Source organism: Papio anubis, chromosome 8, assembly GCF_008728515.1.
Source record: "Papio anubis isolate 15944 chromosome 8, Panubis1.0, whole genome shotgun sequence".
Classification (NCBI taxonomy): domain Eukaryota; kingdom Metazoa; phylum Chordata; class Mammalia; order Primates; family Cercopithecidae; genus Papio; species Papio anubis.
Genome location: NC_044983.1, coordinates 86,594,793 through 86,611,892, shown reverse-complemented (window position 1 = coordinate 86,611,892; position 17,100 = coordinate 86,594,793). Strand labels below are relative to the sequence as shown.

The 17,100-nt window shown below is 36.3% G+C and overlaps 1 protein-coding gene across 2 annotated transcripts in view; it reads right to left on the bottom strand.

Moving 5' to 3' along the window:
• Window positions 1-17,100, bottom strand: part of LRRC69 (leucine rich repeat containing 69) — a 105,348-nt gene that overhangs the window by 68,967 nt on the left and 19,281 nt on the right. The window contains exons 2-5 of one of the 2 annotated variants that reach the window (XM_017962163.3): window positions 16,594-16,720; window positions 13,722-13,794; window positions 6,052-6,247; window positions 2,629-2,700 (exon numbers count right to left, since the gene is read on the bottom strand). In XM_017962163.3, coding sequence (XP_017817652.1) covers window positions 2,629-2,700; window positions 6,052-6,247; window positions 13,722-13,794; window positions 16,594-16,720 — 468 coding nt within the window. The remainder of the gene's footprint in view (window positions 1-2,628; window positions 2,701-6,051; window positions 6,248-13,721; window positions 13,795-16,593; window positions 16,721-17,100) is intronic. The other variant, XM_009213301.4, reaches the window with a different exon arrangement.

The window sequence follows — 17,100 nt, the reverse complement described above, 5'->3', positions numbered from 1 at the left end:
GTACGCAGAGCTTTATTTTGCTTTTCTGTCTGTTTTTATGTATGTTTGAATATTCTCATAGTTTAAAAATGTTTTTAAAAATGTACTTCACAAGGTTAATGCTTCTTATTATCACCAGTAGAGAGCATATGATTGCTATAATTATATATTACTTATTAGTATTTCACTATTGGTATATATTTTATACACAACATATAATAGTTTCCATTCCTGGAAACCAACTATGCACAAAATGCTTCATAGTCACTGCTTGACATAACAACCTTATGAGGTTAGTGGTTTTAATATTGTCATTATATAGATGAAGAAACAGCAACTCTTAGAAATTAAGCAAATTGAGATCACAAATTTAGAAAATAGGAAATTAGTGCTTTAAACTCATGTGTATATGACTCCAAAGTCTATGTTATTCACTTCTACACTACTCTGTTTCACAAAAAGTATGGCTTGTTTTGAATGTTCTCTACCATTACTTTGAAACTTACTCTCTTTCACTGATAATCATAGTGTGACCTAGAGTCAGTCATTTATCCTCTAGGTCCACCACTTGTGCCATATTTTTAATGTGGGAAACTTTGATTTTGAATCAGTTGAACCAAAATAATTTGAAATGGTTGTACCAAAGCTCAGATGAGTTTGCAGATCATCTTACGTTAGAGTGTTTATAGAAATTTCTGAAATAGGTACTACACAGATGAAACCAACTCAGATCTGTCAAAATTACTCTAAATTATTGAGATCTAAGTAATTATGTTTTATCAGAATTGTTAAGTACAGAATCACTTCATAGAAGAAACAATTAACAGATTACTAAGGTGAAAAATAAATGAAGTTTAAGAACGTTAGTTAGATTTGTTCATTTAACAAATATGTATTGAGTTAAAATTCAAGACACTGCAGGTATAGAGGAAAAAAAGAGTATTCTTTCTCTGGAAGCTTACCATCCAAAAGCGAGAAAGACTTGAAATGAATTACTCCATTATGTTGCTCAAGCATACCATAGAAACACCATAGAAAAAGTGGCAACAGAAGGTACCATAGAAGTAGCAGTGGCACCAGGGATACCATAGAAAAAGTGGCACCAGAAGGCTGCTTTGGAAGTCAGGGAGGCGTCACAGGACACAGAGAGTTAAATTAAGACACAGAGGGTAAAAAAAACCATGTCGCATTTTCAGGGTCAATATTAACAATAGCCTATTTTTACTAAACATTCAAATCTACACATTTTTTGAAACACTGTGGTGATTCCTTAAAAAATTAAACATAGAATTATCATATGATTCAACAATTTCATCTAAGTATATTCCCAGAGGATCTGAAAGCAGATAAAGAACAAATATTTGTATACCCATGTTCATAGCAGCAATAGCCAAAATGAGAAAACAGCCCAAGGTCCCACAGGTGGGCAGATACCTGTGGATAGACAAAATGTCGTATATACATACAACTGAATATTATTCAGCCTTAAAAAGGAAGGAAACTCTGACACATTCTATAAGATAAATTAATGTTAGTCATATTTTACTAAGTGAAATAAGTCAGTGGTAAAAGGACAAATATCTGGTTCCACTTACTCTAGGTACTCTAGGTACCCAGAGTAGTCAAATTCAGAGACATAGAGTAGATTTGTGGTTGCCATGGAGGGGGGAAATATCGTATTTCAAAGTATTTATAGGAACTTCTAAAATAGGTGTACAAAGGGACTGGGGAGTTAGAGTTGAATGGATACAGAATTTCAGTTGGAGAAGATGAACAGGTTCTAGAGATGGATGATGCCAATAGTTGTGCAACAATGTGAAAGTACTTAGTACTGTGGACTATACAAGTAAAAATGATCAAAATGGTAAACTTTACGTTGTGTATATTTTGCCACAATTTAAAAACTGTATACTTTTTTCTAAAACACAGACTTTACACTCATTTTTTTATATTTGAATTACCTTCAGTATAAAATATTGCTCTAGGAGGCAGAAAAAGACTGAAACCTCAATTTAGAGTGGATAAATCAGGAAAAATAATTAATGGGTCAATAACTATTCATTGAATACCTTCTGGATAGATGGACTTCTCATTATTCCCATGAATTTAAGCATGTTCAATTGGATATAAAAATGCAATAGGAAAACTGACATTTCTTTCTCAAAAGTTAGGAGTTGCCAAGACAAACAGTTTCACCGTATTTGAAATAAAATGAGGTCAAAATTCATTTTCAAATGAGAAAAAAGTGCATTTTTCATTGTTTATGGCCTAAAAACAACTAACAAAAGTGTCACCCTTGGATTAATTACAAGGGATAAAAATTTATGCTCTGGAAAGTAATATTTTCAAAAAGTCAGAGGTGACCAAAAGCAGTGTGTAATAACCAAAAAATTTAATCATAGCTGATATATTAAAATATTTATGATAGCAATCAGAGTTCACTTAGTTCAAACAAGTTCAGCAGGCACAGAGCACAAAGAAAGAAACAAGAGAGAACAGGTTTTGAAATTCTAAAAGCAAATCTTTGAGTCATTTGTATAATTTAAGTTTGCAGTTACTACAGATTTTACTGTCTGCCCATATTTTTTCTATTCTCAATAGCATAAACAACATTATTTTTCAGTTATAATGAAAGTTGACTCTACTTACTCCTGATGGAAATATCTGAATAATATTTCCAGCTATGTCTAGGATTCTTAGTTTTTTAAGATCACAAAGTTCCTGTGTCAGAAAACAGAAGAGATTTTTTTAATCTAATATTCAAAATCATAAGGAAAATCATAAATTTTTTTAAAGCTCCAACATGACGAAGGCAGCCGTCTTTCTAATCACTGTACCGACCAATTCTTCAGTACATCTTCCCAAGCAGATCCCCATATCCTGGACTGCCAGATATCTTTGAATTCTTCATTTCCTCTGACCACTCTGGGGCAATGTAACATGGCCACTGTGAGTTACACTACTTCTAGATTCAAATCTCACCTCTGGCAGGTACTATAACTATGGGCAAATTTCTTAATTTCTTTGTACTTCAATTTCTTCATTTGTAAAATGAAAATGCTAATAGAAGCCCTTAAGTCATATGGTTGTTGAATTAATTAAATGAGTTACGAATCTGAAAGTGCTTACTAAAGGCCTACTATGTAGTGAGCACTCAGTAGACATTGTCAATTATTAAAAATAGAAAGACGTTGAGAAACAGAAAACAGATGTAATCCTAGAGTATTGTCTCTATTAAAAATTCCACCAGGATTTATTAAGCATCTACCTTTTACTTAGCCCTGTGCTAACACAACCCTTTCCTTATAAAAGAAAGAAGATCTGTTACCGCCTCTACTACATGGCAAATGTGACTGCTCATTACCATAGTAACCACACGGTTGTTATAATGCATCTGGGTTCTGGTGTTTCTACTAGCAAGCAAAGGATAAGTATTATTTCTTTTTAAGTGGAAACATTAAAAAAAAAAAAAACTTAAAAATGGAAAAATAGAGGTATGACTTACTAAACAGTCCCAACCACTTATAGTGATATTTCTAAAACATCACTCATATATTGATGATCATACCTCTCCCTAGGGAGATGATATGCCTCTTTAGTCATGCCAGTACTCTTCCTCTTCAGTTTTGTCACATGTTATCTCAGGTTTCATTCTCTGGAAGCAGATGCTGAGATGGAATTTGGGGTGCTAAATGTTTATTAGGGATCACCCCTATAAAAGGCAGGGTCAGGAAGCAGGACTGAGCAGATGGGGAAGTTGAGGTGGGATTCAGACACAATAGAATCTTGTTTAGGTGGGTGGGGAGCTCCAGAGGGCTGTTGCCCATCCAAATTCTTCTCTATCAGGCAGAAATGGCCAAGCCTTTATATCCCTCCCTTGTTAGGTCACAAGATGCAGAATGCTTTAGGAAGAGCATGACCTTGGGCAAGAAAAGAGGCTCTCTGCAGCTAAGGCAGACCCTGAAAGAGCTAACAGCTAGAGGCTGTCTGCAATTCCCTTCCCTACAGCTAGGCAGCAAATCCTTGAAGGGAGTTCTCTTCTTAAGTCCTACATAATCTTCCATTGCCATGATACTCTCCTTTGTATTGTATTAGCTGCAGAGATTTTCAGACTCCAATGTGTTCCTTCAGTATCTCATGTTATGATATAAGGGTTTCCCACCCTACTTGAAAACACTTCATAGCATTACTTCCATTGCTGTCGACTCTTTCATTTTCATTTGTTCATTTTTGCTGCCATGACTGCCACTATTATTGCTGTTGATATTTGTTGCTGCCTTGTTCTAATCTTTACATGTGTATACCCCTCACGAGTATTCAATGAAGGTTTAAAAACTCACAAATAGGCAAGGGCAAAGTTGTGCTATGAGAATGAGAAGTGTTACGAAGGGTTAAGGAAACAGTGACATGTGGAAAATTTGGTATTAGGAGGTCAGGAAAGGCTTCCTGGAAAAAGTGAAGTTTAAGCTGAGATTCTTTGAGTTCTTTGGAACAAATGATGTTCCATTAAGAGCAAACAGTTGTTTGGGATAGAACTACAAGAAGTCTAGTGTGTTGGTTAATTTTAGGTGCCAACTTGGCTGGATTAAGGAATACCTAGAATGCTGGTAAAGCTTTATTTTGGGTGTGTCTGTGTGAGGTTGTTTCTAGAGGAGATGGGTGTGTGAGTCAGTAGAAGGAGTAGGAAAGATATATCTTCAGTATTGCTGGGCACCATCCTGTCAGTTAGTGACTTCGATGAAAAAAAGTGATTTCCTCTCTCTTCTGGAGCTGGGACACTTCTTCTTCTGCCCTTGGACCTCAGAACTCTGGGCTCTCCAGCCTTTAGACTCTAAGATTTACACCAGTACCCTTCCCCTCCAGCCACCACCTCCAGTAATCAGGCCTTTGACCTCCAACTGAGAATTACACAATTGGCTTCCCTGGTTCTGAGGCTTTCAGAGTTGGACTCAGTCACACTACCAGCACTCCAGGGTCTTCAGCTTGCAGATAGCCTGCTGTAGGACTTCTCAGTCTCCATAATTATGTGTGCCAATTCCCCTAATAAATCCCCTGTTATCTATCCAGTTATCTGTCTATCTATCTATCTACCCATGTAAGTATGTTATTAGTTCACTAGTTGTGGCCTTCCAGAAAGGCACACAGCCAACCCACAATTCAAGTAGTTGAATACCATCAACTACTCGCTATCCTCCTGCCCTGTCACTTCCCGCTAGTGCCTCTCATCTGCCACATCCAAGAGGAAACCAGAAGACAAAGGAGTTCACTGCTGCCCACACAGGTCAGTCTCCCAAGCAGAAGGCAGGACAGAGAGTGAATATGAAGGAAAAAAGGAGGAGAGCCAGTACAAATTCCAAAGCCAAAATGAACTTGTATTTTGTTCTGTATACATGGTTACCAGATAAAATATATAATGCTCACTTAAATTGAAATATCAAGGCTTGGCACGGTGGCTCACGCTTATAATCCCAGCACTTTGGGATGCCGAGGCGGGCAGATCACGAGGTCAGGAGTTTGAGACCAGCCTGACCAACATGGTGAAGACCCGTCTCTATTAAATTACAAAAATTAGCTGGGCGTGGTGTAATCTTCCTGTAATCCCAGCTACTCAGGAGGCTGAGGCAGGAGAATCACTTGAACCTGGGATGTGGAGGTTGCAATAAGCTGAGATCGTACCACTGTACTCTAGCCTAGGCAACAGAACGAGACTCTGTCTCAAAAAAAAAAAAAAGAAAAGAAATACCAGACAAACAATAAATATGTTTTTTAGTCTATTCCATGAAATATTTGCAACATACTTATAGCAAAAAAATTTAATCATTGCTTGTCTGGAATTCAAATTTCAGTGAGCATTCTATATTTGTATTTACTAAATCTGGCAGCCCTAGCTATGTGGGATAATTCAAATTATAGCCTTCCTCTGTCATAGGGATTTGGGAACTGACTACATTTAATCTGAGGGAAAGCAAGTGGTGGCTTATACTCAGATACCCAAATCTAATCTATAACCACCTCCCATCATGTTGAGCTCTTCTCCAACAACAAAGTGGTGTGGTTCCACGTTTTGCTCACCTCTGGCAAAACTCCAATGTTGTTTCTGGCTAGCAAAAATTTCTGAAGCTTCTTCAAGAACTTAATCTCTTCAGGTATGCATATCAGCTGATTGTAGTTAAGTTGAAGTTCAACAAGATTCTTAAGAAAACAAAGTTCTCTAGGAATGCTGACTAGTTGGTTATAATTTATACTCATGTAAGTAAGACTTTTTAATCTAAAAAAAAAACACCAAAGTATATGAATGAAACTCACAAGAATAACAGAGTCCACTATATAGGCCCAACTGAGCAGAAGCCATGTGTAAGTTTATTTTTTGTAGCTCATCTGAGCTTTCTTCAGTCAAGTGTTTACAACTATTGTGAATCATAAGTATAAAAAGTTTTTGCTGAAATTTCATTTTTAAAGACCTTTTGTAATCAGATGGCTTATGTTAAAAGTATGTTAGGTAATCAAAACCTAGATTTAAGAAAAAGAAAATTCTATTTCCTTCCTTTATACATATACATTGCTCATATCCAAGAGAAAGCTAGAAGACAAGGAGAACATGGACACACCTATGTATACAGATCGATACAGGTACAGGCATAAGCATACATAGACATAAATATACCTAGTACCAAATAGATATGAGTACTGCTCAATTGCTGTGGAAGTTCAAAGATGAATCAGCCACAAATTCTGCCCTTTTGGATGTCATGGTTTAGAAGGAGATATTAAATAGAGCCATAAACTGAGAACAGCAAATACCATTGGCTAAGGAGAAAAAGGTTAAGGAAATTTGATTCTGTAATTGCAGATATGGTTCCTGAAGCATATTGCAAGTTTTTCTAAAGAATTGACATTTTGAATTTGGCCCTGAATAAAAGAACTTATAAAATAGGGCAATAAGAGAGAATAGTAAGCTAAGAAAAAATATTATGAATAAGGAAGCAGAAGGGAATTAACATTACTAAGCACAACTACATGCCTGTGCATTAAATTTAATCATCAACAAAACTCTGAGGTTGGAATTACTACTCTTATTTTAAAAGTGAGGAAAATAAAGCATTCTTAGAGGCAGTAAATAAATTTCCCAAGTTACCTATCTGGTAGGTAACAATGTCAAAATTCTAATGCAGGTGTGTCTGTTTGAAAAGCTAAGAGTGAAAACATGTAATGATCTCAAGGTTGAAGTGTGTTAAGATTGAAGTAATGTAAGAATGAGGGAACTAAATTTTTAGGCAGTTGAAAATGGGAGACTGGAGGTTAGGAAGTCATCAGTGCTAGCAAAGGGAATTTTGAGGATTCTATAGATTTCTCGATACACAGTAGAAGCCATATGAATACATGGGACTGACAGGAAAAACAAAAGAAAATGGGCAGAGAGAAAAGAGAGGAAGCCAATAGAAAGATTCTTGAGAAATATAAACAACTGACCATTAAAAATTAAAGGCACCCAGCAAAGTTATGACCAGAGAAGTAGAAGAAGAACCAGATTAGCAAGGATCTCTGAAGGTGTGAGAGAAGAAAATTTCAAAATTGAAGAGATGGTCAAAAGTTTAAATGTTAAAGAGTGATAATCCAAACTAACAAACAAAACTAGTAGAACTAACACAGAGTCACAAACTACCAAGTCAATATTTTAAAAATCTATTGTATCTCCATATTGTAGCCACAAACAATTAGAAAATAAAAGTTTAAGATTTCCATTTATAGTAATGTATAAAAAACCCTTCATGAAATAGTTAAGAGTACATATAACAAAAGACATGAGGGACCTCTACACTGAAAACTATAAATCATGACTGAGAGAATGTAAAGGGGCTCTAAATGAAAGTAGAGATACATTATATTCAGGAATAGAAAAGAAAAATATTGCTAAGATATCAACTTTTTAATATTGATCTATAGATTCAATAATAGATCCAACTAAAAATTTTGACAGCTTTTTTTTGTGTAAGACTTGACTCGGGCTGGGTGCTGTGGCTCATGGCTGTAAACCCATAACTTTGGGAGGTGAAGGTGGAAGGATTGCTTGAGCCCAGGAGTTTAAGACCAGCCTGGGAAACATAGTGAGACCCCACATTAAAAAAAAAAAAAAAAGACAAATCAATTTTAAAATGCATATGGAAATTCAAAGGGCTTAGAATAGCCAAACTATTATAAAGAATAAAATCAAAAGACTCACATTACCTTATTTCAAAACTTACAATGCAGCTGCAGCAATCAAGATCGTATGGTATTAGAGAAATGATAGTGCTATGGTCTGAATATTTGTGTCTCTTCAAAATTCATATGTTAAAATATAATCTCCACTGTGATGGTATTACCAGACGGGGCCTTTGGGAGATGATTAGGTCATGATGAGGGGGTAAACCTCATAAATGTAATTAATGTCCTCAAAAAAGGCCCCAGAGAACTCCTTGTCCCTTCTACCATGTGAGGACACAGTGAGAAAGGTGGCACTCTATGAACCAGGAAGTACACCCTCACCAGACATCACATCTGCCAGCACCTTGATCTTCACTTCCCAACTTCCAGAACTATGAGAAATAAATTTCCATTTTACTCCTAGAAATTTAAACGAAAATGAAATTAAACATGTTTACAAAAAGATGTGTACAATAATGTTTATTGTAACTTAATTCATAATAGCCCTAAACTGGAAAAAACCCAAGTATACATCAATAGGAGAAAAGATGAATAATTTAGGGCATATTCCGGCAATGAAATGCTACTCAGAATAAACAAAAACTACCAGGCATGGTGGCTCATGCTTGTAATCCCAACACTGGGAGGCCGAGGCAGGCCGATTACTTGAGGTCAGGAGTTCGAGACCAGCCGAGCTGATATGGCGAAACCCCATCACTACTAAAAATACAAAAATTAGCTGGGTGTGGTGGCAGGCACCTGTAATACCAGCTACTCGGGAGGCTGAGGCAGGAGAATCACTGGAACCTAGGAGGCAGAGATTGCAGTGAGCTGAGATCGCTTCATTGCACTCCATCCTGGGTGAGAAGGGCCAGACTCTGTCTCAAAAAATAAATAAACAACAACAACAAAAAAAACCAATGAACTATTAATAAATGCAACTGTTATGTGAGTCTCAAAAAATATGCTAAGCAAAAGAAGACAGACACAAAAACGTATATACTATATGATTCCATTTATTTAGTTCTAGGAATGGTAAAACTAATTTGTAAAGAAGACAGAAATCAGAATATTGATTGCTTATGAGAGGTAAGAATTCACTGGAAGGGTGCATGAGGAAATTTCTGGGCTGAAGAAAATGTTTTACATGTTATTGGTGTGTGTACATTTGCCAAAATGCATTGAATAGTTTTATGTAATTTTTATTCAGCAGAAAAAAAAGGTCATTATATTTGACTATGTAAAGGACAGTAACGACTTTTGAAAATGATCTACGGTAGGATGGAGAAGACAGTTTTGGTTACTGTAGCCTTGTAGTATAGTTTGAAGTCAGGTAGCATGATGCCTCCAGCTTTGTTCTTTACGGCTTAAGTTATCTCTTGGCGCAATGTAGATCTTTTAGTTCCATGCCATGAACTTCAAGGCAGTTTTTTCCAATTCTGTGAAAGTCGTTGGTAGCTTAATGGAAGTCTTTCAAAGGCGCGAAGAGTGTAAACCAATAGGAACAAGAACAGAGCCCTCAAAAGAGGCAATACATCTACAACCATCTGATCTTTGACAAACTTGAAACAAAACAAATGGGAAAAGGATTCCCCTATTTAATAAAGAAGCGATTTTGGAAGCATGGCTATGTATGTCATAAGCTGAAACGGCTCGCTTCCTTACGCACTCGCGCCAAGGTGACCAGAATTCTGAGATGGATTAGGAGACTTAAATGGAGTATGAACCTAACCATAAAACAGAAGAAAACCCTAAGGCAATACCATTAGGACAAGGCATGGGCAAGGACTTCATCTAAAACACCAAAGCAATGGCAACAAAGCCAAAATTGACAAATGGGATAATTAAACTAAAATTGCTGAAGCAAAGAAACTACCCAAAAAATGAGTGAACCGAGCGAAGCAGGGAGATGGAGAAAGGTACTTTGCAATCTCAAACCATAAGGGCTAATATCCAGAACCTACAAAGAACTCAGACAAATTTACAAGAAAAAAACAACCCCACCAAAAAGTGGGCGAAGGATATGAACAGACACTTCCCAAAAGAAGATATTTATGCAGCCAACAGACACATGAAAAAAAGCTCATCATCACTCGCCATCAGAGAAATGCAAATCAAAACCACAATGAGACACCATCTCACACCAGTTAGCATGGCGATCATTAAAAAGTCAGGAAACAACAGGTGCTGGAGAGGATGTGGAGAAATAGGAACACTTTTACACTGTTGGTGGGACTGTAAACTAGTTCAACTATTGTGGAAGACAGTGTGGCAATTCCTCGAGGATCTAGAACTAGAAATACCATTTGACCCAGCCATCCCATTACTGGGTATATACCCAAAAGATTATAAATCATGCTGCTATAAAGACACATGCACACGTATGTTTATTGCAGCACTGTTCACAATAGCAAAGACTTGGAACTAACCCAAATGTCCATCAATGACAGACTGCATTAAGAAAATGTGGCACATATACACCATGGAATACTATGCAGCCATAAAAAGGATGAGTTCATGTCTTTTGTAGGGACATGGATGCAGCTGGAAACCATCATTCTCCGCAAACTATTGCAAGAACAGAAAACCAAACACTGCATGTTCTCACTCATAGGTGGGAACTGAACAATGAGAACACTTGGATATAGGAAGGGGAACATCACACACCAGGGCCTGTCGTGGGGTGGGGAGAGGGGAGAGGAATAGCATTAGGAGATATACCTAATGTAAATGATGAATTAATGGGTGCAGCACACCAACATGGCACATGTATACATATGTAACAAACCTGCACATTGTGCACATGTACCCTAGAACTTAAAGTATAATAATAATTTTTAAAAAAGAATGGAGAAGACAGAAGAGAATTTACAATGTGTTACACAGGAAGCAAAAGCAATAGATACAGGACACTTTAGAGAGAGATAATAAAGAAGCAAGAGAGAGAGAGGAAAGAAATAGAACAATGGAGAGAAAGAGGCTGGAAAGAAGGGAATTGAGGGAGCTCAAATTTCTCAGGAAAACAGGAAGTGAAGTTCTTTGCAGTATAAAGGGTCAAAGAAGGACAACTCAGCACCGAAATGGAGTGAAAATGTGTGGAGCAGGTCCTGTGGGGAAAGGGGGAATTTTCCTCATTAATCATTTTTATAATCATTATTTTTATTATATCTGATTTACTATATCATGGGAGTTGGCTTTTCATCTTTTTTGTTATTTCAAGGCAATAAAATGAGCTCATCCTATTGTTCATTTGTCCATCATTCATTTGTGTGAGTAAAGAGGAGGGAGAGAAACAAACATCTGCCATTGTTTCTATTTCCACAAAGCAGGGAGATGTTCTACTTTTCCAAAGAACATCTACAGGAGATACACTTGCAGCTTCTCCTTGACATCTGTCTTCCCCAGGAGATTGAAGAACAACTTCACTGATGGACAAATTTGGAGAAAGAACTGAGCCTGCCGACTTAGTCCCTTGCTCTCTCTCTCTCTCGCTGTCTTCCAAACCCATTCTGTCACCAGGATGCCCATGCTGTCCTCCTCCTGTGCCTGTGCAGTGCTGCCCATGACAGAATTGTTTAGGTGTAAAACTCTTACCTGCCCAAACTTGACTCCAAGTCCATGAACTGTAGTTTAAACAAGTCAAAAATCAAAACTCCCTTTTCCCTCTCCTAAGTTCTAAATAAATTGAGAAATAAGATATAGGATTTAGAGAGAAGGAAATTAAACATCAGCACAGAGCTGACATGATCACTCTGAGTCCCTGCTAGTCCTCCTCTGTATTAAATATTCCACCCCTTCACAACCTTTCCTGCTGAGGCTGCTGCTTACTTCATGGCAGGAAAAGAGGAGAATGTCAAACTACACGTGCTCAATGCTTCACCCAAATCCACTAAGAAGTCATTCTTTTGTCTCTGGAAATGAGTGAACAAAGGAAATGGAAAGAAGCTAGAATAAAAATAATAACCAATAATAATAAAAGCTAACATCCATTGAGCACTTACTCAACCCTAATACCTTTTATGTCCCAGGCTCAACCCTAAATATATTGTATATTGTATGAATTCGCTTAACCATCAAAACAGTCCAATGAAGAAAACACTATCATCATCCTCATTTTGCAGATGAAGATGTTAAGATATAGAAAGGTGAAGAAACTTTCCTCGGCTCTGAAAATGGAATTCTGCTTAAACAGATGATCAATTAGTCAATATCTAGGATAGGATACGGCCAGAATACAGACAACCCAGAGTTAACTATAAAACAGAATAGACCTATACACTTTGCAATCCTACTTTTTTCAGTGAAAGCATTCTTTCATCTTTGTAACATACTCCCTTAGATTTACATGATTCCTTGAATATTGTAATTTGTATTACAAACAGAGATAAGTGTATGAAATTGTGAAATCATAACATGTTATAGCTGCAAAAACTTTGAGGTTCATCTATTCAAAATTCTTTCTTCAGAGATGAGAAAGCAGCAGTTCAAAGCAGTTAACTTACTTGCCCAAAGGCATACATCTAGTTGCACAGAGATATGCCCTGAACCTCATTCACAAGATCTCCCAAGGGATTTTTTAAATTATATCATCATCAATATATAAATCAATTGATAAGCTGAATTAATAGAAAAACAAGCAGACAACTATTAGCATGGCATTTTCATTGCTGGAAATATTTATCTTCTATAGAAATTAGATTGATTCAATTCTTTTCTAGTTGCTCTGACTTAAAATATTGCTTTCCTTATAAAAATATATTTGGAAAAAACTAATGCATTGGCTAGAGGTACAGACAAGTAAATTGGAATAGATGTTAGGTGCTGCAGAGAGCCCTGTGTTGAGGACTGTTCAAAGTTTTGTATTCTCTTTTAAAACTCTGGATGCTCTTGCTCTGTGATACATCTGTTTCTGCTCAACAGGCAATAAAGGGAGTCTCCAAAGTAAACCTGAACAGAGTTCTCTCTCCATCTGTCAGAGGAAAAGCCCAAGAGCATGTTTTGCCTACAGAAGGACAAGGCTCTCAGCTGGCTCCAGAAAGGCATTCTGTCTGTGCAGATGTGCAGGATAAGGAAAAACAGCTTTTTTTTTTTTTTTTTTTTTTTTTTTTTTGGTTAATGACAATAGAATGTGGGGTTTTTAAAAATGAAAATGACATAGCAGTTTTAAATCCTTAGTTTTTATATTACCTTTTCCATCAAACTCAAAATGGTTTACAATACACATGTGAAATAACATTTAATGTGCCCAATTCTGTGGCTATCCAAGCTCCAAGAACCTCAGAGGTGGGAAATCAATGAGACCATCAGCTTTAGAACTTTATGTTTCAAAGTCCAATGTTTACACTAAAGATTACCAAGTCATGCTGTTTCTCATTTCTCCAAAGTGTTTAAAGAATCATCTGCTTAAAATTAGTGGCTTGCCTCAGTCCTTCAGATCCCTCTTTGCTATGTATAAATCCCACAGGGACTTGTTGCTAGGCATAACGCTTTCAAATGACCAGGGTGGGGATAGAGGAGGGGCGTGATTGTTAACCAAGTCTTGCTATAAACAAAATTACCTGCTGACTTCTTGAGGAAGCTGAATAAGATGATTGTTGTTCAGATTAAGCAGGATTAAATTTTGTAAGCCATCTGTTAGAAAAATAATTTTAGTCACTTTAGCCATCTGTTAGATAATTTTAGTCACTTTCTACTTTTCTACATACCTTTATTTTCCTTCTGGTTATTGCCTTGGCCAAGGCTCTTTTGGTGGTGGTAACAGAAACCCTCTTAAACTAGCTAAAGCAAAAAGGAGTGATTTATCACAAAGTTACAGATCTAACTCACATCACTGTGCCTGAGGAATGAGGATGCAACTAGGCTCATCAAAACTGGAATCAGAAGCTAAAAGGCACCCAGAACCTAAGAATGTACTGTCTGAATATCTCTGCAGAAAATATAGTTTAGTTCTTCATTACAGCTTCTCTCATTTTCATATTTATAATATCTTACTCGCACTCTCTTTCCTCCCTCCATTCTCTCTTTTGAACATGTTTGCTCTATTTTTCTATGTACTCATTACCATATTACAACTTCTGAATTTGAATGTTCACAGACAGGGAAGACAGAGCTTTCAAACTCGCTTGTCCACAGGAATCAAAATGATAATCCCATGCCATGTCAGACAGGGCCACCACCATTCAGCCAGCTCTGGCAATTGTTATATGGGAATGCAACTGCAGTGTTGCTAAATCTTTCTTTTTTAAAACAGATTTTTTAAAAAAGCCAGAGATCCAGACTTCTATGTGAACTCTCCTGATTTGAAAACATGAGCCCCTAATTCAAAGATTTTTAAAGGCCAACAAAATAGAATCAATTTATTTATGAACCAGATTCAGCCCATGGGCCACCAGTTTGCAACCTCTGCCTAAGGTCATGTAATTATCTCAAACCAATTAAACTGTTTTAGACTCTATCACAATTCCCAAGAAAGAGAAAATATGACAAGCTTAGTTTGGAATACAACTCCAGCCCTGATCAATCTGCTCTGGTCAGGGAAACAGGGTCATGTAATGCAACAAGTTTGTTCAGACCCATGCTGGGCAGCATTAAACTCCCTGACATCAAACTACTTCTGACCTTGAATCATCAGGACCTGACATAGTACATAACTTAGGTCAATCACATGGGATTTTCAAAGTTCAACAACCCCAAATCAAGAATGTTCCCAACTCAAAGAAATGATAAGTGTTTGAAATGAGAGCTATGCCAATTACCCTGATCTGATCACTATATATTATATGTATCAAAATATCACTATGTACTCCATGAATATGTACCATTGTTAACTGTCAATTAAAAAAAATTATTTTTAAAAAGAAATATAGACACTAAAGACATTCAAGAGCACTCCAAAAAATTTTTACATACATATATAAAATATATCTATATAGATATAGATACAGACATACATATACTGAACTTATCTCAAATTTAAAGGCAACATGATAGAAAATTCCTTATAGAGCCTTAATTAGTATAAATTAGTATGTTCAATATTGTTTATGTATATCAGGTTGCACTTACATCTGTCCCCTCAGTATAGGTCATAAAATATTATTATCTATTGATTTGCATGACCTTAACATTTTTAGTGTAAACTGTTTTCTTTCAAGGTAAATTTGTAACTGAATTCTGGTCTATGGCTTTGCATATATAATGTGTTCAAGTATTAATAATTGTTTGTTACATCTATTATTTTGGAAAAGAATATTTTTCCAAGATATATGACCTAAGATTTTAAAGTACCTTTAAAAAGACAGTACTAGAGTCTACTTGTGCTATTTGCCAAATATAACCCCTAATTTATTGCTGCATGTGGTAATGCGGTTAATAAACTCTGTGTGAAGATTACAATGATTATATATAGCACCTGTGCCTCAAAAGTTCATAGAAATTTATAAATTTTATAATATTTCTCTAGTTTTACTACTAAGGACCAACACAGAAAGTGGTGAAGTACCTTGCATTAGTTGATAAAGCTATAAAAGCCATCTAGATCGCTTTGTCATACATTTGTCCTTAAGCCCACTCTAGGAATATTAAATAAGAATAGCGTCATCTTGAATGGAGAAATTATTACTTAATGGGAAAAAGAAAGAAAAAAATGCTACTTATTGGATCTCATATATTTTCTTTAAAATTTTCCCCAAATTGATTTAAATTTAGTATCTTGATCAAAAAGTGTGACTTAATATCTAAGACAGAATAAAAAGTGAAAAGAACAAAGCTACGGTAGAGCTTTACTTGATTTGACTTTCCAACAGAATTATCTCTGGCTCGGGAAAAGAGTCCCCAGATTCACCATCTGACTTTATATTGATTCTACAAAGAGGAAAATTCATTAACACTGATGCTTACTTATTTTCTTAGGTCTACATGTAAATAAACATATGATACAATACTTTTTTAAAAAATGCTGTCTCCTCCTATATTTCTTTTCTTTTTTTTTTTTTTTTTTGAGACGGAGTCTCGCTCTGTTGGCCAGGCTGGAGTGCAGTGGCCGGATCTCAGCTCACTGCAAGCTCTGCCTCCCGGGTTCCCGCCATTCTCCTGCCTCAGCCTCCTGAGTAGCTGGGACTACAGGCGCCCACCATCTCACCTGGCTAATTTTTGTATTTTTTAGTAGAGATGGGGTTTCACCGGTTTAGCCAGGATGGTCTCGATCTCCTGACCTCATGATCCGCCCATCTCGGCCTCCCAAAGTGCTGGGATTACAGGCGTGAGCCACCGCGCCCGGCCATTCCTCCTATATTTCAAGAGTAGTATGTAAATACCTCCCACAAAAAAAAAGACTAAACATGCAAAATTCTTTTTCATTTCAGTTTCATATTATTAAATATGAGAGATTAAATTTGATGCTATAATGTTGCTCCTTGTTGACTAAATTACCACAGGCTCCAGGTGCAAATCTGCAGATCCTATTTCCAGATAAATGGAGAGTCTTCAGAGATGTAAGATATTTCATCTCTTCCGGAACTTCTTCTAAAAGGTTGTTTCCCAGATTTAGTGTTGTCAACTGCAAACATATAGAGGTTTAATGGACTCATGTATTATCCAACTTCAAATGAAAAAAAGAAATAATTTAAGCCCCCTTGCTCAGATCTATGTAACCTAAGAAAACTTCAAAATATTTAAAACAATTATTTCACTTACACCTAAAATTATGTTTATAAATAAAGTTCATTTGAGCTTCATGCTCACTTTATGTTAATTAAAACACAATTTAATTTTTAATTAGAGCAGTTAAGTTCATTAAAATTATATTACAAACCATCCCAAGGATATGTAAAACCACAATTTATAAATGGATGATCCATTTATAAATCATTTGAGCAACTTAAGAGTATCCGAACCTTGTGACTTATAGAATCAAACTATTAAACACTCAGCAAAGGA